The sequence below is a fragment of the Sorex araneus genome, chromosome X (genome assembly GCF_027595985.1).
Source record: "Sorex araneus isolate mSorAra2 chromosome X, mSorAra2.pri, whole genome shotgun sequence".
NCBI lineage: Eukaryota > Metazoa > Chordata > Mammalia > Eulipotyphla > Soricidae > Sorex > Sorex araneus.
Window position 1 is genome coordinate 264,186,354 of NC_073313.1, and position 20,759 is coordinate 264,207,112.

Sequence of the window (20,759 nt, forward strand, 5' to 3'; positions counted from 1 at the left end):
CAATCCCCGGCATCCCATATGGTCCCCTGAGCACTGCCAGGAGTAATTCCTGAGTGCAGAGCCAGGAGTAAGCCCTGAGCATTATCAGGTGTGGCCCCCAAAACAAACAAAAAATAAATAAAAATATCATCCAACTCTCACTTTAAATCCAGTGCTGCTGTTAAGAAACTTAAAAGTCAGGGACGGTGATGTGACTCAAGAGCGAGGGTGCGTTGGGGCTGGAGTGACAGCACAGCGGGTAGGGCATTTGCCTTGCATGCGGCCAACCCGGATTTGATCTCCAGCATCTCATAAGGTCCCCCAAGCACCACCAGGCTCTGAGTGCAGAGCCAGGAGTAACCCCTGAGTATTACCGGGTGTGACGACCCCCCCAAAATCTCTGCCTACTACCACTAGGAATGACCCTGAATAGGCCTTGAGTGCCGCCGAGTGTGGTACAAATAAACACGTAGGTGGAGGGAGGTTGAAGTCATCCTAACTCTTCCTCCTTCCTCAGCCCTCTGCCGTCTAGCTGCCTGGTGCCCAGATGTGATTGCAGGAGCTTCAGCTGCCAGTTTGGATCATGCAGTTAAGAGTAAGAGGGCTGGGGTTGTAGCTTGTTGGTAGAACACTTTCTTAGTCTATGTAAGACTCTGAGTTTGATCCCTGGTAAGGGGGGAAAAATAACTAACAACAACAATAATAATATAATGTGAGATTAGGGACATGTGATCAGAACAAAACCTGAATCTTGAAAGAATTAGTGACATGGAACAATTTTACCCATCACAAACTAACTTTTCTTCCAAACCTTTGCAAGGAAAGCAGAGAAACTTAACCCCATACGCGTGCCCTTGCCACCAGAAGTCAGTAACCCTCGCGGGGGCTCTGAATTCCTGTGTGGATCCATTCAGCTTTTTCTGGCACTCGGCACAGTCTGGGTATCTGTCTCGTCCACCGACAGTGACCCAGGGAGGTGGGGAGGTGGGGGCCAGAGCGAGGGGTGCGGTGTCCTCTCGCTCTCCCCCTCCCACGCTGCTGCCTTTAGGAACCCCGGATGCTGAGGCCGCCCGCTGTCTCCAAGGAGGGCTACGGGGAGTCGCCTCCAGGTTTTGACTTCCCTTCCTCACTCACAGGGGCTGCCCGCCACGAACTAACCACGGGGGCTCTTTGCACCTACCGAGGAACAGAGGAAATGACAGGGTAATTCCTCGGGTGCCCAGCCAGACTGCAAGTGCTCAGGGCAAGCACGTGTGGCCAGGGTTGCCGCCTTAGACGGCACGGACGACAGCGCCAAGGCCGGGCCTTCTGCTGGACAAAGCTGACCTGGACCCTGGGAAGAGAAGGAAACACATCCCTGCTCAGGACCTGAGCTCCTGACTCCCCCACACCCCACCCCCTCGCCCCCCCCAAGCCCATTTCTGTGCCTCCCCAGAGCCTCTGCTCCACAGGGAACCACACGGTCGCCCTCCCGGTTTCCTCTCTCCAGCCACCAGGGCAGCGGTGCAGGAACTGTTTGTGGACATAACGGGCCCTCGATGATCCCATGTCGAACAACGCTGAAGGCCCCAAAGATGAATTAAGAAACAACAGAAAAAAGTCCTGCTTCCCGGGGCTGGAGCAATAGCACAGCAGGGAGGGCGTTTGCCTTGCACGTGGCCGACCCGGGTTCGATTCCCAGCATCCATTATGGTCCCCTGAGCACCGCCAGGAGCAATTCCTGAGTATCAGGTGTAACCCCTGATACTCAGAGCCAGGAGTAACCCCTGTGCATCGCCGGGTGTGACCCAAAAACTAAAAAAAAAGTCCTGCTTCCCTCTGGTCTCCCGCCATCCCTCTCTCTGGGCCCCACCCCCACTCACAGCACCCCAAAGCTGCCCACGTAGGAGGAGCGGGCTCTGCCCCCCCCCCAATAATTCCTGTCCTAGAACCATGTGGAGCCCATGGAAACATCTCCATATCTCGGGAGGAAGGGACGCTTCTTTACATCCTCGCCTGTCTTTCTTTGGCTGCTCTGCCTGAAGAAGGAGCTCAGTGGGTGACGCTAGGATGGGGTAGATGGACGGACGGATGGGTGGGTAGGTATGGACAGATACAGATGGGTGGATGTGGATGAATCAATAAGGATGAATATGGATGGATATGGCTGGGTGGATACAGATGGATGGATATGGATGATAGATGGATGGATAGATGATGCATGGATAATAAATGGCTGGGTTAATGGATGGATAGATGGATGGAACAGATAGATGAACAGATGGATGGATGGATGGATGGATGGATGGATGGACAGATGGATGGGTAGATGGATGAACAGATGAATGGATGGACAGATGAATGGATGAATGGTTGGATGAGTGGACAGACAGTGGACGAATGGATGTATGAATGGATGGATGGATGAACAGATGAATGGATGGACAGATGGATGGGTGGATGGACAGATGGATAAATAGATGGATGGATGGATGGATGGATGGATGAACAGATGAATGGATGGACAGATGGATGGATGGATGGATGGATGAACAGATGAATGGATGGACGAATGGATGGATGGACAGATGGATAAGTAGATGAATGGATGGACAGATGGATGAACAGATGGATGGATGGATGGATGGATGGATGGATGGATGGATGGATGGATGGTCGGACAATGGGCGGATGGATGAGTGGACAGATCGATGAACAGATGAACGGATGGACGGATGGATGGATGGACAAATGGGTACATAGATGGATGGACAGGTGAACGGACAGATGGATGGGCAGAGGAACAGGCGGAGGGTTAACTGGACACACCGACGGGCAGACGCGTGGCTGATGAGCGAGGAGGTAGGCCAGTGAGGGGCTGCGGAGGGACGAGGGGTTACGGGTGGAGGCGCGGGTGGGCGGGCGGGTGGCGAGCGGGAGCGCGGGTGGGCAGACCGGCCGAGGGACGGAGGACCCGCGGCGCCCGGCGCGGGGCGCGGCGGGGAGGAGCCGGGGCGCGGGCCGCGGGGTCAGGCGGCGCGGCCGGGGGCGTGTCCTGCGGCCGGGCGGGGAGGCGGGCGGCGGGCGGCGGGCCGGGCGCGGCGGGCATGGAGCGCGGGGCGGAGGCCGGGCCGCCGTTCGCGGCGCTGCTGGAGGCGGCGGGCGGCCGCGGGCAGGTGCTGCTGGTGGGCGAGCTGTGGGAGCGCGAGCCGAGCCGCGCGCTGCTGCGGGACTTCGCGCGCGCGGTGCTGCCGGCCGAGGCGGCGGCGGCGCCCGCGGGGCCGGGGGCGGCGGGGGCGCCGGGGGGCCGCGCCATCCGCTCGCCGCTCGTGTTCGTGCTGTGCCGCGCCGCGTCGCTGGCCGCCCCCGAGCCGCGGCGCCGCGTGCGCGAGATGCTGCGGGACGTGCGCGGGCGGCGGCGGGCGGGCGCCGCGCTGGTGGCCGTGCTGGTGGCCGAGGCCGGGCCCGACGACGCGGCGCTGCGGCGGCTCGAGGCGCTGCTGCGCGCCGTGTTCGGGCGCCAGGCGGGGGGCCCGGTGCAGGCGGCCGCCTACCGCCCAGACCAGCCCGCCGCCAGCCTGGCCGTCCAGGCGGCCGCCTGCCGCGCGCTGCGGGCCGCGGGCCCCGCGCCACCAGGTGAGCCGCGCGGGGCGGGGGGCGCCGGGCGCGCCGTCGGGGTCGGGCTCGGGGGCGGCGGGGAGAGGCCGGACCCGCCCCTGCAGGCGCGCGGCGCATGGAGCGGTCTCGCCCGGCCACCTGCCGGCTCCCCGGTGCGCGCCGCGGGCAGCGGGAGGGTCTCCCGGCCCCCAGCTGGGTTCCTGCACGCAGACCCTCCTCCCCCCCCCCCCCCCGCCCCGCGGCTTTGACAGGTGTCCCCGCCGGACTGTAGCCCGACCGGCGCTGAATTGCAGAATGACAGCTGCAGGGGCAATTTTGGCGCTCCCAGGCCCTCTGGCCCCAACACACACACACACACACACACACACACACACACACACCCTACACCCCCGAACACCACACACACACACACCCTCAGGCCCTCTGTCCCCCAACACACACACACACACAGAAACATACACACCCCCACCCCCTACATCCCCCAACACCACACACACACCCCTCACACACACCACACTACGCACACACCTCACACATACCACACACACACACCCCACACACCATACACAAAGCCACACACACACGCCACACCTGCCACACACCCCACGTACATACATACCACACACATACCACACTCCATACACACACACCCCACACCTTACACACACCCCACGCACATACATACCACACACATACCACACTCCATACACACACACCCCACACCTTACACACACCCCACGCACATACATACCACACACATACCACACTACACACACACACACACCAGCCTTTCCTCCAGCCTCAGCCAATCCTTCCTGCCAAGGGTAACCAGACCCCACCCCCCACCCCCCACTGGGTGTTAACCAGCACTTCAGTTGCCAGGCTGCAGGGCAGGAGGGTTCCAAGAGCCTGTGATGGCATGAATGTCACAGACCCACCTGTTTCCCAGCTCCACCTCGGCCCCCAACACCCTCCACCCACGCCGCGTCCCTTTTCCGCTGAGTCTGTGAGGAAGCTGCTTGCATCGAAAATTCGCTCCACGGTTCACAGTCCTGGAAGACCCCAGCGGCAGCCACAGAGGAACTGTCCTCCTCCTGGCCCTGCCCGGCCCTGCCCCAACCTGGCCCCCAAGGCGAGAGATTATCAGCCCCTGATGAGCGAGTGTTGGAGACTCTGGTCCCCAAGGAATACCCATGGCCTCCCCAGAGCCCAGCCGAGCCGGCTGGCTAGGCTTCCTGACACGTCATCCCTTGTCTCCCTTTCCTTCTTCTGAGCAGTCCCGTCACTGAGGACAGGCCTTCTCCTCCAGGAAGTCTTCCCTAACTCCCCAGTGAGTTCAAAAGTGAGACCCCAGAACTTTTATGCTCTGTCCCCCACACCCGCCGCCCCAACCTCTTACCATATATGTTGTGCCCTTCCCTTAGGAGTTTAACCCCCACTGTGCTGCTGCCATTTCCTGACACCCTGCCCTGCATGCAGCGTGTGTGTGTGTGTGTGTGTGTGTGTGTGTGTGTGTGTGTGTCTTTGAAACATGAACACAGGGAATTTTACCACTTTGCAGAGGAAGCATTCTTTACTGCGAACTCTTTCCTACTTTTATAAAAGCATGCTGAGTGACATGAAACCTTTTTTCTAACGACTGGAGGATGAGGGTGTGTTAGGAACTTCACCCCCAGAATTCTGTGGGCAGAGCCGTTGCCCCGACGACCAATGGATTCAGGTTGCTAAGATTTTGCTAGCAGTTGCCTCTGACTTTTAAAAGTTTCCCAGTCTCTTTTCTCGCGGCCTGGCAGCTGTTCTTACGCCTCGGGGTCCCCCCCTCTAGGCAGTGCCCTGTAGTAGCCCAGTCTGGGTCTAGCCCAGATGCCTTTGCTTTGGAAAATGAAGGTTCCAGACTTGTCAAAATGGGGCTCGAAGAGTCAACAAGTTCCAGTAAGGATCTGCCAGTAAGGATTTTCTGTGTCTTGGCACCCTGGAGACCTTTTGTTTTTAAAGGTTGCTCCTGTTGATTTCAATCCAGAGCCTGGGCTCTCAAATGAGACCCAGTTCTCAAATTATAAAAAATAAAATGGAATCAATAGGCAACAGTTCTGATCGTGATTTAAAAAAAAAAAAAAAAAGATGCGCTCTTCCTGTGAAGAAATCATTGGAAGTGGACACTCACTCAGAGGAAATGCCAGCACTGTGCGGATTTTCCAGGCTGCCCAGGGATTGCAATTCATTTCGTGTCCTTCTTTTTGTTGCTGTGGCTTCCGGCACAGGTGGGGGCCCTGGTAGGTGGTTGTTGTTTTTTTTTTTTCTTTTTGGATCACACCCAGCGATACTCAGGGGTTACTCCTGGCTCTGCACTCAGGAATTACTCCTGGCGGTGCTCAGGGGACCCTATGGGATGCTGGGGATCGAACCCGGGTCGATAGGCAAACACCCTACCCGCTGTGCTATGGCTCCAGCCCCCACCTGGTAGGTTTTCCTGTGAGTATGGAGAGGTCGTTGGTAGAAAGCGCCCTTGGAGAAGTGTTGAGGTACAGGAACACTGCTGGGTGCACCAGAGCCCGGTCCACAGCTGATGTTGCTGGTTTGCTGAGCAGAAACTCGGTCATGCCGGGCGCCTCTGACCCGCTGCCTCTGGGTCTTTGTTCTTCAGCAGAAGGAGCCTGGGAGAGACGGGGCCTCCCGGCCCTGCTGGCGTGCTTTGCCTGGGGTCCCTGGAGCCGGCGGAAGGACGCAGAGGCCACTTCTCCCGGTGGCCCAGCGCAGGGTGAGTATGCCATGCTCTGACCCTGGGAGCCAAGGGTGATGGGGGCGGCCATGTGAAGACGGTGGCCTGCAGCATGCAGGACGCACCCTCCGGAGGGCCGTGCCAAGTGAGGGGTGCCACCAGGCTGTGGGGCACACAGCAGAGCTCCAGGCCCAGAGTGACCCTCCTAAAGGTGGGGAGGGCGGGGCTGTGATTGAGGGCGGGGCTCTCCGTGTGGGCGGGGCTATGGATGAGGGCAGGGCTCTCCGTGTGGGCGGGACTATGGGTGAGGGCGGGGCTCTCCGTGTGGGCGGGGCTATGGCTGGGTGAGCCTATCCGTTTGGGTGGGTTTATGGTGGGGGCGGGGCTGTTTGCATGGGCGGAGCTACAAGCAGGGGCGGGACTGTCTTGTGGGCGGGGCCATGGGCGAATGTGCGGCTGTGGGGTTTGTCCAGGTGCTACCAATTACTTGGTGGGGCACCTGTCCCCCTCCCCCCGCGCTTCACAACCTGAGTAAGAGGGTCCAGCCGCCATTTGCCCCGGACTGCCGGGCCTTTATCTGGTTGGTTGGTCTGTTTTGGCAGTGATGCTCTTATTCCTTGGGGTTCTAGGGGACCATACCCATTGGTGTCAGGGATTGAACTGGGGTTGGCTGTGTGCAAGGAAAGTGCCTTAACTCTGTCTCTCTCTTTGATCTCTAGGGACCTTTCTAAAAATTTTTTTTAATTACACCTGGCCATGCTCAGGGATCACTCATGGAGGGGATTGGGGGATCCTAGGTGGTGCCAGGGATCAAAGCCAGGGGGCAGCTTGCAAGGCAAGTGCCTTACTGCTGTACTATCTCGAAGTTAAGTTTTGTTAAAGAGAAGGAGGATGACCATGAAAGGAAACTCCCTGAGCAAATGCTCGTGTGCTGAGATCATACTTAAAGCAGGACCCCTGCAGAGAGGATTGGGGAGAGCAGAGAGATAGTATAGTGAGTAGGGCACTTACCTTGCGTTTAGCTGACCAGGGTTTGATCCCTGGCACCACATATGGGCCAATGAGCAGGAAGTGATTTCTGAGCCCAAAGCCAGGAGTAGCCCCTGAGCAAAGCCAGGTGTAGCCCCAAAACAAACCCCTCCGAAAGAGTGGGGTGGCGTTTGAAGAAATAGTACAGCAGGTAGAGCACTTATCTTGTATACTGACCTGGGTTCAATCCCCAGCATCCCATATGGTCCCCCGATGAGTGATCTCTGATTGCAGAGTCAGGAGTAACCCCTGAGCACTGCTGGGTGTGGGTCAGCCCTGGGGATAGTTGAGGGGGCGGTCAAGGTGCCTTACTTGAATGCTCAAGGACCCGAGTTCAGCCCCCAGCACCTCTCAACTTACCGAGCACTGCTGTTTGTGACCCTGGTGGTCCCCAGCACTGCTGGGCCCGAACCAGCAGTGGCGTCCTACCTCCTGAGTACCACTTGGACGGTCACCCCCTAATTATTAAAAATACAAAAGTTGGGCTGGAGCGATAGCACAGCGGGTAGGGCGTTTGCCTTGCACGCGGCCAACCCGGGTTCAAATCCCAGCATCCCATATGGTCCCCTGAGCACCGCCAGGGGTAATTCCTGAGTGCATGAGCCAGGAATGACCCCTGTGCATTGCCGGGTGTGACCCAAAAAAAAATACAAAAGTAGTTGGGATAACGTATAGGGAACAGTTAGAACCAGATGGGGCCCTCAGATCTAAGTCTCTCCAGAGGAGCGAGTGTCTGAAAAGGGGCATCTGGAGAGGAGGTGGCACTGCAGGGATGGGAAGGTCCTGCCCCAGCCAGTGTGCTAAAATGTGGGCCTTTTGTTGTTGTCGCTGTTTGGCCACATGCTCATTGCACACTGCTACCCCGGCAGTGCTCGGGGTTTACTCCTGGCAGTGCTCAGAACCCTGTATGGGATGCCGAGGATCAAGCCCTGGTCAGCTGCGTGCAAGGCCGGCGCCCTCCCCGCCATATTATGCCCCTGACTCCCCAGTGTGCATTTTTATAAGCCGCTTGGGAATCCCATGACTGTGTGACTGCCATACTCTGCAGCCCGTGTTCCGCCCCCAGCATCTTCTAGGGCATTTTTTTCTTTGGGGAAGTTATTGTCACTTCCTGTACACTAGTACGAATTCGCACAGAGACAGCCGGGCACACCGTGCCTGCCCCTGACAACGCCCTGTAAAACTCTCGGGTCCCATCACAGTGGGATACGGACACCGAGGCACTCCGCAGCTCTGTCCAGCTTGCTCCGTTTCTGTTTGTGCGTCTGTCTGTGGAATTCCCAACTAGTTTGTTTTGCAGTGTTGGGGTGCTGCACCCCTGAGCCAGAGCACGGCCCACCATCATTTTGAACATCCGCCTGGGGCAGCCTTGGGCCGAGCCACGCTCTCCCTGGACCGTCCCCCTGTGGGATTTGAGCCCCTGAGTCCCACCCCAAGGCACTGCCCGCATCACCCATCACACTCACTGGTGCCACCACGAAGAGTGACCTCCAGCACACCACACCCAGAGGTGTTTGGGGCTCCCCGATGTAACCCCAGCAGTGCTCAGGGGACCGTATGGCTCTAGAAATCCAATTGGGATCAGCAAGGCGTGTGCCCTCACCCCTGTACTGTCCCTCCCACTCCTCCTACTTATTTATTTCTTTAGAATGAAGTCCCAGGCGCAGGGAAAGTACACTTGCAAAAAATTTTGTGGTGGTTTATTTTGGGCCATACTTGGTGATGCTCAGGGGTTACTCCTAGCTCTGTACTCAGGGATTTCTCCTAATGGTGCTTGGAGGACCATATGGGATGCCAGGGATTGAACCCGGGTCAGCTGCATGCCAGGCAAGCACCCTCCTCACTGTCCTGTCGCTCCCTCACCTATATTTCTTTGTAGTCTAATAAACATTTGACTCTTAAAATTACATAACTAGTTTCTTATTTATATCAAACGACAGATTAGTGGGTTGGGTACAGGATGTGATTTTGTTCCCCCGAGAAACATTTGGCCGTGTCTGGGGATATTTCGATTTAATTTGTATTTTGTTTGGGGGCACATCTGGTGATGCTCAGGGATTTCTCCTGACTCTGCACTCAGGAATCACTCCTGGCTGTGCTCGGGGAACCATATGAGATCCTGGGGATCAAACCCGGGTCGGTCGTGTACATGGCCTTGCTTGCTCTGCTATCTCTCCCGCCCCAGCACTGTGAAAGACTTTGAGGTGGATTTGAGTGTTTGTCGTAGATACTCCCCGGGCCTCCTGCCTACCGTACCCTCCCCCACTCTCTGCCTAAACTGCTTCCGCTGGTGACTCCCTTGCTGTTTCAGGTCACTGCAGGGACCCCGAGGAGGAGCTGGCCCTGACTGCCATCATCCCCAATGGAGACTGCGACGACCCCACCAAAGGCTCCCGAGCCTGCGAAGGAGCCACGGCCACGGCCACGGAGTCCACGGGAGAGCTGAGATGAAGCTGACCCCACCTGCCAGTGCTGGCCTGCAGCCGGGGGCTGATGGTGCCTCCCGGGCCCCTTTGGGGGGGGGGGTCGCACCCTGACAGCAACCAGCCAGGCAGGGCCCAGGAAAGCGTCAGCCCTGACCACCGTGCTCGATCCCTCGCCCCAAGAACCAACAGGATGTTGCTCCGTGCCTCGTGTCTCCGGCTGTGTGGTGCCGTGGTATCTCGGACATGCCTGCATAAGGAAACATAAGAAAACCCCTCACCGGAAATCATCAGATTTGGAGGTGCAGCCTTTGATATGTCACTTGGTCTCTAAGCCCTAAACACACAAGGGGGCGACCACATCCCAGAACTGTGTGTGTGTGTTTGTGTGTGTGTGTGTGTGTGTGTGAAGTACTGTAACCTAGTGCATGTGTGTTGGAGAGGTGCTATAACTGTGTGTGTTGTAGAAGGCGCTAGAATCGTGCGTGTTGGAGAAGATGCCGTAGCTCCTGGCATTGAGGCTGCACCTCACAGTGCACAGAACAGCCTCCAACAAGCCCAGAATTGTTCTACCCAAAGTGCCAACCGTGACCCCTCTGGCGGGCCCTGCCCTTCTCCCTGCCCGTCTTGGAAGACGCTCCCAGAACTGAGGATCAGCTTCTTGGAACCCGGCTCCCAGCAAGCCCCAATAAAGCCTGCTGTGCCCGGGGCCGCTTGTGCCCGAGCCAGCCCTGGGCATTTCTCCAGGCCCAGGACACAGAGAGCGGCGAGCTGGGAAGAAAGTGCCCTCCACCTCCTCGTGCTGAAGGTGCCAGCGTCTGCCCGCAGCCCCAACACAAGGCAGGTCCGGAGAAAGAAGCTGAGTCCGGGACTTGCAGCGGCTCCGGACCCTGGCACAGGGTCAAAGCAAATTCAGCCCAGAGGCGCCACATTTTATGGGCGACCGTGAGTCAGACGGGGCTGGTGACGGTCCCCGACAAGCCAGGAAGGCCATCCTGCACCTTCTTGCTCGCCTTCTCCTGCACTAGAGAGGTCCCGGGGCTGGACCGCAGCAGAGCAGCCCCTAGCTAGGGAAAGTCGCTAAATTAGCTCATTCATTCCCCAGCAGTGCAGATGGGCAGGGGGTGGGGGGCCGGGGGGGCTGTGGATCTGGCGTTCATGATTTCTCTGGTGGTGCCAGTTTGCCCACCCTGCTCAGAGCCTCGCTACTTCTCTCCAGGCCTCCTGGGGACAGCGTGTGGCAGTTTGCCTCGGGTGTGTTAACAGCAGGTGTCCCTGGAGTAATGCAAGCTCGGCCCACACCTCCGGGGACCCCCCCCCACCTCCCACCCGCTGGCCTCTGCCAGCAAGAACTCGCTGGGTCGCTGTGGCATCTGCTTGCGGGCGGGGACACCAGTGTTGGGTGTTCAGAAGCTGCCGTGTTTTCTATTGCTCTGTCCGTTTCTTTGGGCACGATTTGGTTGGGAGTGTCACTTTCTGGTGGGAGAAAGGGAGGGAGGGAGCTTTTTCCCGTTACAAGGCGGGAATGTGGGCTCTCCTGCCAGCCTGTGGGGCCTGGGAGACGGTACACGGAAAGGCTGGCGCGGTGTTCACTGGGATCGAACCCAGGGCCTCGCCCTGGCAAAGTCTGCTCAACTTCTGACTTACAGCCCTGACTAATAAAAGCTAGTTTTCTGGGAAATAATGGGGCGTACTGTCCTCTCTGATTTGCTGGAATCTGGGGGAGAGTTTAAGTCCCATAATGGGGACGGGGTGCGTCAGCTCATCCCCCTGAGCAACGGCCTTTGCCAACAGCAGACTCGGGCCTCAAGGACTTGAGCACGGGGCACGTGTTGGGGCCTGCAGTGGGGGCTCTGGAGGTGGCGACCGATCCCTGAGCGCAGGCATTGGGGAGAGACTGCCAGCTGGGCCCAGGTGGGCACCTGGGCACCAACCAGGCGCAGGGCGTGCCGCCCGCCCGATTTGACATAAGATGCTGCTGTCGCAAACACTGACAGAGACAGTGTGAGCTGCTCCCTCTCACCTGGGTCCTGCAGGGACCCCCAGGAGTGAGTGGGGGTCCAGACAGAGGCCCCCAGGGCTGAGCAAGGGTCTAGACAGGGGCCACCAGAGGCAAGCGGGGGTCCAGATGGAGGCTTCCAGGGGCGAGCAGGAGTCTAAACAGGGACCCCCGGGGTGAGTGGGGGTCCGGACAGAGGACCCCAGGAGTGAGCAGGAGTCCGAACAGAGATGCCCAGGGGCGAGCGGGGGCCCGTACAGAGGCCCCCCTGGGGCGAGCAGGGGTCCAGACAGGGGCCCTCAGGGATGAGCAGGGTTCTGGACAGAGCCCCCGGGGATGACCGGGGGTCTGTGTGGAGAGCCACCATGGGACCATGCCTTGTAGCGCTCTTTGTAATCAACACCTGTGTGCTTCGAAAACAACTCCTAATAAGGAAACAGGATGTCTTGCGACGCCCATAAGCTGTGACTAACCTATCAGATGCGGACACGTGGGCATAAGCAGGCAGTGAGAGGTATATAAGGGGGGAGGTCACCTAGCTAGTGGGTTCTCCCTCATGCGTCCCTTTTTCCGCCTTACTCCACGTCCCCTTTCCTGATTTCTTCTCTAACGCATGAGAAAGTTCCTAAATAAATCGCAGCCAAAAGGATCTCCGAGTTGCGTGTTTCTTCGCTGGACGAAGCGGCGCGCGACAGCTGGTGGCCCGTACGGGGAACCCGACCTCCAGTACCCCCCCGGTGGATTCAGAACTTGCTGCGATTTATTCAGGACTAAGGTTCACGAGAAATCGTGACGATCAGGTTCCTGTGGTAAGTCAGGACTAAGGTTCACGAGAAGTCGCGACGATGAGGTTCCTGTGGTAAGTCAGGACTAAGGTTCACGAGAAGTCATGACGATCAAGTTCCTGTGGTGAGTCAGGACAATAATATCCATGGATGTGTATGTTTCGTTTGTTGGTTGGATGTTTCTTTGTCTTTCCCTTTGTCTTTTCATTTTTGCTTTCTATGCTTACTTTAAGGATCAGAAGTGCGATAAGGCCGTACAATCAGGACAAGTAGTGTTAGAAGACACAAAGAAGGACAGAGGCAGCCGTCATGGCATTGTAGCCTCTGAGCTAGAGGAGGGTTCGGACGTGGAAAGCGAGGCTTCTAGGGGAACCCTGCTGATGGAGGGACGCGCCCCAAAAAAGAAAGGAAGGCCCCAAGAACCATCCATGACCCGTCCGTCTCTTTATCCCTCGCTACGTCAATTTCAGCAGGGACGGGCTAACGGGGATTCTGACCCCCCTATTGAAGAGGAAGCTGCGACATATGATAGTGACCGATACTTACCACTAAAGGGCTCTGAGGATGACCCGCCCCCTTATCTTAACAAAGCGGAAGGCGGACTTTCTTTTGCAAAACCCGGGCTCTGGGCAGAAGTTAGGCGAGAGCTACAGTTAACTTACCCAGTTTTTGAAGATAATAATCAACAGCGATATCATGAGCCCCTAGACTTTAAAATAATTAAGTCCTTGGCAGAATCAGTAAAGACTTATGGAGCCAACGCCGCATTTACTATAACTCAAATAGAAGGTTTATTCAGATATTGTATGACCCCAAATGATTGGCAACAGGTGGCTAGAGCGGTGTTGACGCCTGGACAATACTTGGACTGGCGCACCTTCTTAATGGAATTTGCAAATGAGCAAGCAGCAACCAATCTAGCCCAAGGAGGGGCACGAGCAGTCTGGGATAGGGACATGTTATTAGGACTTGGCAGATTCGCCAATCAGCAGACCGGGTACCCCCCAGAAGTTTATACGCAGGTGAACCAAATAGGATTGAAAGCGTGGAAAGCTCTACCCAACAGAGGGGAAGTCCGAGGCAACCTTACTAAAATAGTTCAAGGGCCCCTGGAACCGTTTTCCGAATTTGTTGCCCGTGTAGTCGAGGCTGCCGGAAAAATCTTTGGAGATTCGGACACTGCGATGCCTCTCATAAAGCAGTTGGTATTTGAACAATGCACTGCTGAGTGTCGCAAGGCTATCGCCCCCTATAAGAGTCTGGGACTGGAGTATTGGATGAAAATATGCCGAGAAATAGGGGGCCCCCTAACCACCACAGGCTTAGCTGCGGCTGTCATGGATATTACCAAGAAAGTTACGGGACTCGCTATAACCTGCTATACGTGTGGAAGGACAGGGCACCTGAGGAGACAGTGTCCCGTCAATAACCAAGTTGTAGGACCACTTACACACGCTTAATGATTTCCAACGTTTGTTGGGAGACATTAATTGGATAAGGGGATACCTTAAATTACCTAACTATGACTTAAAACCTTTATTCAATATGCTTCAAGGTGATCCTTCTCTTTCTTCCCCACGGACTATCACACCCGAAGCTAGAGAAGCCCTTTGCAAAATTGAGCAAGCTCTTACTGCTGCTGGCAATACACGCGTGCAGCCTGAGTTTCCTATTTTACTTTGTGTGCTTTCAACTTATGGGCAACCTACTGCAGTCCTATGGCAGGAGGGACCCCTTCTGTGGATTCATCCTAGGGTCTCTCCGGCAAAAGCCGTGGAATTATACCCTGCAGCTGTAGCCCGTTTGGCTATGATTGGTATTCAGGACTGCTTGCAATACTTTGGAAAACTTCCAGATGCTCTTATTACCCCCTATAATTCCACTCAAATAGTTTCTTTGTGTAACTTACATGATGATTGGGGGATTCTCCGATTTTCTTTTCCCAATGTTATTGATAATCATTATCCCAAACATCCACTAATGACCTTCTTTAAAACCCATCCGGTAATTTTCCCCAAAGTCACCTCTTATGTACCCCTTCGGGATGTTCCGAACATTTATACTGATGGTTCAAGTACAGGCTGGGGGGCTTATATGATAGAGGGTCAAGATCCTATTCGTATGCAATTTCCAACTACGTCTCCTCAAGTTGTGGAACTCCGCATTGTCTTGACAGTGTTTGAGCATTGCCCCTTTGCTTTCAATTTGATATCTGATTCACGATACGTTGTAAATGCTCTTTGCTCACTCGAGGTAGCAGGACCCATAAAGGCCTCCAGCTCGATAGCCTCCTTGTTATCTGCTTTACAGCAAATTCTTTGGACCCGTGAAAAACCATTTTTTGTCACACATATCCGCTCTCATACAGGCCTTCCGGGTCCCTTAGCAGAAGGCAATGCTTGTGTTGATGCACTCACTAGACCATCTTGTTTTGTTATTCAGTCTCCTTTACAATTAGCAAAAAATTTTCATGACCGTTTCCATGTTTCTTCTCGGACCCTTCAACATAGATTTCAAATCCCTCGAGCCGAAGCTCGGGCAATTGTTTTACATTGTCCACACTGTGTCCCTTTTCTTCCTGCCCCCTCCATGGGCATAAACCCTCGTGGTCTTGTGCCTTTACGCATTTGGCAAATGGATGTTACACATTTCTCGGAATTTGGCAGGCTCAAATATCTCCATGTATCTGTGGACATGTGCTCCGGTATCATTCATGCCACTCCCCTTTCTGGGGAGCGGTCCACAAATGTTATCTCTCATTGCCTTGAAGCATGGGCAGCCTGGGGAATCCCAGCCCAACTGAAAACAGATAATGGTCCGGCATAAACCTCTGCTAAATTCACCGCATTTTGTGCCCAGATGGGAGTCTCTTTATCTCACGGCCTCCCGTATAACCCACAAGGACAGGGCATCGTTGAGCGTGCTCATTCCACCCTTAAAGCATGCCTAATAAAACAAAAAGGGGGAGTTGGCCTGGGACGGCCCCCTCGAGAAAGAATCTCTATTGCACTTTTTACTTTAAATTTTTTGATCATTGATGATAAGGGCACCTCCTCTGCAGACAGGCATTCTTCAAAGATTCCTGTGTGCCAAGGATATGTTAAATGGAAAGATATCCTTTCTGGTGAATGGCACGGCCCGGACCCCGTGTTAACCTGGGCCAGGGGTTCTGTTTGTGTTTTTCCACAGGACAGGGCAGAACCAGTGTGGATTCCTGAACGCCTGACACGAAGACCGCACCTCCAGTAGACCAAGAGGTGGAAACTGGTGCTCCTGCTCAGCCTGGTTTCTGTGATGATACGAGCTGAAGAAGCAGCTTTTTGGGCCATTGCTACAACTTGGCCTGCTCTAATCCCTTCCGTTCCCACCTTAATAAGACCTGAGTAGAAGTCCCCTCTATTTTATCAAAGAGTGGGTGGAGGTGGGAGTACTACTATCCTTATTGCTTCTCGCTGCTTTGGGTTTTTGCCTGGTGTCTATATAAAATGCAGCAAGTACAACTATTTACAAAGGCGTGATATTTGCAGGTATCCCGGCCCTGGAGGCGCAGCAATCCCCCAAGCTTTGGCTTGCAACTTTGAATCAATAATCTCGCTTAGAACAATCAGGTCTAGCTGGATGTAGCAAAGGTATTGTGCAGCTGAGAGCCCTTAACTGCAGGGGACCTCCTGTAGTTGAGGAGTTTGAAAGGGTGCATTATACCCACCTGACCCTTGGACCAACCTAAGACAGGGACCTACAAGCGAGAGGGCTCCCAATGACGGGTAAGGCCAAGGGGGCCCAGGTCGCTACGCAGACTTGCTGTTCTAAAACAAAAAAGGGGGAACTGTGGAGAGCCACCATGGGATCATGCTTTGTAGCGCTCTTTGTAATCAACACCTGTGTGCTTCGAAAACAACTCCTAATAAGGAAACAGGATGTCTTGCCACGCCCATAAGCTGTGACTAACCTATCAGATGCGGACACGTGGGCATAAGCAGGCAGCGAGAGGTATATAAGGGGGGAGGTCACCTAGCTAGTGGGTTCTCCCTCATGCGTCCCTTTTTCCGCCTTACTCCACGTCCCCTTTCCTGATTTCTTCTCTAACGCATGAGAAAGTTCCTAAATAAATCGCAGCCAAAAGGATCTCCGAGTTGCGTGTTTCTTCGCTGGACGAAGCGGCGCGCGACAGGTCTGGACAGGGGCCCCCGGGGTGAGCAGGGACAAAGGCGGCAGCCTCTGGGCTGGGCTGGCTGGCAGGTCCGGCCCTGGCTCTCCGCTTCGCCGGGAGCTTTTTCCCGTTACAAGGCGGGAATTGGCATTCCGTTTCTCTCCAACAGGTGGCGCTGCGTGGGGTCGGACAGCAGAGCGGGAGAGCACGCGAGAGAGAAACTTCTGGAGCAGACAGCCTTGAGCTTGTACGGAGCAGGGGCGTCTGGTTTCACTAGGTGGTGGCCTGGCCCAGGGCTCGGAGGACCCTTTATGTGTCTGTGTCTCACCTCTCCGAGACCCGCAGCCCCGAGGAGCCCCTGGCTGTGCGCGCAAACCTCTCCTGGCCGAGGCCGGAAGCCCCCACACTGTGTTCTCACGCTGTTCCCTCTGCCTGGGGAGCAGTGGGGGGGGGTGGGGGGGGCAGCCAGGCGCAGCGCCCGCCCGCCCGCCGCACTTTGTCCTGGGAAGAGGTTAGGCGCCCGAGGCCTGCAGAGGTCCCTCCCCGCGGGGGTCAGGATTGAGACAGACCTGGAATGAGGCCTGGGGCCAGGACAGCCCGATCCCTGTCAACCCCCCCCCCAAATAGCCTGGGGTTCAAGGAAAGAGCGGCGAGGCTAGGTGGCAGGGACCGACGACCGGGGGCCTGGGTCAGACCCTCTGGCTGCCCTTCCTGTGGGGATACAGGCCAAGACCGCCGGCTGGGTTACACCCTGGTTCACCCCAGAATCCGAGCCCTGAGGGAACAGGAGGCCTGCTGAGGGAGCACCGTTTCTGGAGTCCTCCCTAGCTCCCCGACCCCGCCAAGACCTCACAGGCGGCTCTCCAGGGTGAAATCCCCCAGATTTGGTGGGGAGCAGGGATTGGCGCAGCCCGGGCCCGCCTCAGCCTCGTCCTGGGACCCAGGTCTCGTTCCCAGGGTCCCTGACCTGTGACCCCTGCTGAGGGCGGCCAGGCCAGGCTGGGGGAGGGGGTGTCTCTTAGGCAAGACCTTGCCTGGATCCGCACCCCAGCTCCAGTCTCCTGCTCCCAGAGCCCTGCCGTCCAGCAGACTGTCTGCGCCTGTCCCTGGCCCCACGGTGGCCACGGGTCTCCTCCTCTGTCCCCCAGCTCCCCAGTCTGGCCATAGGAGGGACAGGCCAGCAGGGAAGCAGGACAAAGCGCCAGGCCTGTGACCAAGGTCAAACCCTTGAGAGGAGTCTGGCGCCACCTGTTGGAGAGAAACAGAATGCCAAGGACCCGGATTCCGTCCAGGCGCATTAGAGAGCTGGGAACCCTAGGGGGCGCTCCCTGGCCTTGCACGTGGTGGACCCGGGCTCATTCCCCGGCACCCCACATGGCCCCCTAAGCCTACCCCTATGCGTAGGGGTAGTGATCCCTGAGCGCAGAGCCAGGAGTAAGCCCCAAAATCAAAAAAGAAAATTAATATGAGACGGTTTTAGTCTTTGGTTTTGGGCCAGTGATGCTCAGGGGACCATGCGGGGGGGGGGGGGCGGGGGGAGGGGGCTGGGGATGGAACCCAGCACAAGGCAAGAGCCTACTGTGCATCATTCAGGCACCAGAATTAACAAGAGACATTGGTTCTTTCCAGGGACCACAGCCAGTGCTGCTAGGGGCAGCAGGGAGGGGCCCCGAGTCACCCCAACGGCAATGCTGGCCCCGGGGGTAGCCTGATGGTCTAGTACGTCCAGCGGTGCTGGGGATCGAACTCAGAGTCTCTCACACCCTAGGCACCTTCTCTTACATGAACCACACCCTGGCCCCAATTTTTAAAATAATACACATTGAGTTCCATATGCCCATTGTCATAGCCACTCTAGCTTTATTTATTGGGGGGGTATGGCTCACCTGCTGTGTTCAGGGCTTATCCTGGCTCTGCATTCAGGAATCATTCGTGCTGGGCTAGGGGCACCCGACCAGCGGTCCTGGGGGTTGAATTCAGGCCCCCCACCTACAAGGCAAGTGCCCTCCCCGTTGTACTCTCTCTCCAGCCCGGCTGCAGCCACTATAATGGAAACTCTCTTATGAGCTTATTGTCAAATGATTTAGCAATAATCATTTGACAAAGGCTACTTTAAAGCACTGCATTTTTCTTTTGGAATCTTGTGAGAATTTTGCACTTGCAGCCCAATTCAAGAGCTACATTTTTATCCCAAATACTTGGTCTCTCTTTAGATTTCGTTAAATTTAGAGCTGAAAAATATTCACGTTGTTTGAGTTTCCTAAATTGGGGATGTTTTTAAGTTTCAAAGAAATGAACTCAAAGTTCATTGAAGTTGGTTTCTGTGCTGCTCCCTTCCCCCTTATTCTTTTTTTTTTGGGGGGGTCACACCCAGCGATGCACAGGTCTTACTCCTGGCTCTGCACTCAGGAATTACCCCTAGCGGTGCTCCGGGGACCATATGGGATGCTGGGAATCAAACCTGGGTCAGCCACGTGTAAGGCAAACTCCCTACCCGCTGTGCTATTGCTCCAGCCCCCACCCCCTTATTTCTTGAGGAAATATGGTAACTAAAGTAGAGAAAGAGTAGCACGGTAGCACCATTGTCCCATTGTTCATCGATTTGCTCGAGCGGGCACCAGTAATGTCTCCATTGTGAGACTTGTTGTGACTGTTTTTGGCATATCGAATATGCCACCGGGAGCTTGCCAGGCTCTGCTGTGCGGGCGTGATACTCTCAGTAGCTTGCCGGGCTCTCCGAGAGGGGCGGACGAATAGAACCTCGGTCGCCTGTGTGCAAGGCAAACGCCCTACCCACTGTGCCATCGATCCAGCCCTCCACAAAATAATACAAATTTCTTTCGATTCAGGTGTACACAGATGTAAATACACCAAAAACTGATGGAAACTGATTTGGTGGTAAAATTTCCCTTAATTTTAATCATTCTCTGATATACAGCAGTGGTTCTATAAATTACTGTATTTTATGTAAGCAGCCTATCTTTTTTTTTTTCTTTTTGGGTCACACCCAGCAATGCTTCAAGGGTTATTCCTGGTTTTGTACTCAGGAATTACTCCTGGTGGTGCTTGGGGGACCATATGGGATGCCGGGGATCGAACCCAGGTTGGCTGCGTGCAAGGCAAACGACCTACCCACTGTGCTATCCCTCCGATCCTTAAGCAGCCTATCTTTTAAAAAAAAGTTTTAATTGTGGTAACACGATTTAGCAATGATCATTTGACAAAGGCTGCTTTAAAGCACTGCATTTTTCTTTAAAAAATGAAAAACCTCAAACCTGGTGTTCAAGTAGAAAATGACTTAAGAATCAATTTGTAAAAATATATCACTTTATGTAATATATGTATACCATTCAAAACTGATTTTTTTTTAAATCAAATGCTGTTTTAACTGGGTGTGGAATGGGGGGGATACTGGGGATTTGGGTGGTGGAAAATGTGCACTGGTAAAGGGATGGGTGTTTGATGACCATGTGATTGAAGTTCAAATATGAACTTTTTGTTACTATGCCTCACAGTGAATTCATCATCATCATCCCGTTGATCGCTGATTTTCTCGAGCGGTCTCAGTAGCGTCTCCATTCATCCTAGCCCTGAGATTTCAGAAGCCTCTCTTAACTCGTCCTTCCCAACGGTGGTGAATTAGTTAAAAAACAAATTAACTCGGCCTTTCCTTTTGGTGGCAGCCGTGTGGCAACCGCCATCTCTTGGAGCCCATTAGACAGAGGTACGATCTTGCAGTGATGCGGCTTCTGGCAAAATTTTCTCTGGACTTAATTACTAAAATACCAGAAATCCAAGACCTCATATGTTCTTCGTTATCAGCAATAGAAAACAAATTATCAAAGGATGTCTTTTCGGCAGGTCTGATTGGTGGGGGAAAATTCCAAATAATAATAGTGAGTTTTTCCAAATAATGATAGTGAGTTTCCTGTCGAAAATTGAATGTAATCAAAGTAAGGAAAGAGTAAAGTGAAAATCATCTGCCACACAGGCAGAGGGGGGGTGGGGGGGCGGGGTATGCTGGGGTTATTGGTGGTGGAACATGTGCACTGGTGAAGGGATGGGTGTTTGAGCATAG

At 55.1% G+C, this 20,759-nt stretch overlaps 2 protein-coding genes across 2 annotated transcripts; both read left to right on the forward strand.

The window, feature by feature from the left end:
* Positions 1–3,042: 3,042 nt before the first annotated feature.
* Positions 3,043–13,723, forward strand: CXH2orf72 (chromosome X C2orf72 homolog). The gene is made up of 3 exons (XM_055122266.1): positions 3,043–3,594; positions 6,221–6,334; positions 9,636–13,723. The coding sequence occupies exons 1-3, from the start codon at positions 3,066–3,068 to the stop codon at positions 9,773–9,775; spliced, it is 783 nt and encodes a 260-aa protein (XP_054978241.1). The 5' UTR covers positions 3,043–3,065; the 3' UTR covers positions 9,776–13,723.
* Positions 12,678–13,991, forward strand: LOC129400011 (igE-binding protein-like). Its single transcript, XM_055122265.1, has one exon. The coding sequence runs from the start codon at positions 12,678–12,680 to the stop codon at positions 13,989–13,991; it is 1,314 nt and encodes a 437-aa protein (XP_054978240.1).
* Positions 13,992–20,759: the final 6,768 nt, after the last annotated feature.

Coding starts and splice junctions, on each gene's coding strand:
- LOC129400011 (XM_055122265.1), top strand. CDS start 12,678: ATGGATGTGTATGTTTCGTTTGTTGGTTGGATGTTTCTTTGTCTTTCC.
- CXH2orf72 (XM_055122266.1), top strand. CDS start 3,066: ATGGAGCGCGGGGCGGAGGCCGGGCCGCCGTTCGCGGCGCTGCTGGAG. Junction 3,595..6,220: donor CGCGGGCCCCGCGCCACCAG/GTGAGCCGCGCG, acceptor TTTGTTCTTCAG/CAGAAGGAGCCTGGGAGAGA. Junction 6,335..9,635: donor TCCCGGTGGCCCAGCGCAGG/GTGAGTATGCCA, acceptor TTGCTGTTTCAG/GTCACTGCAGGGACCCCGAG.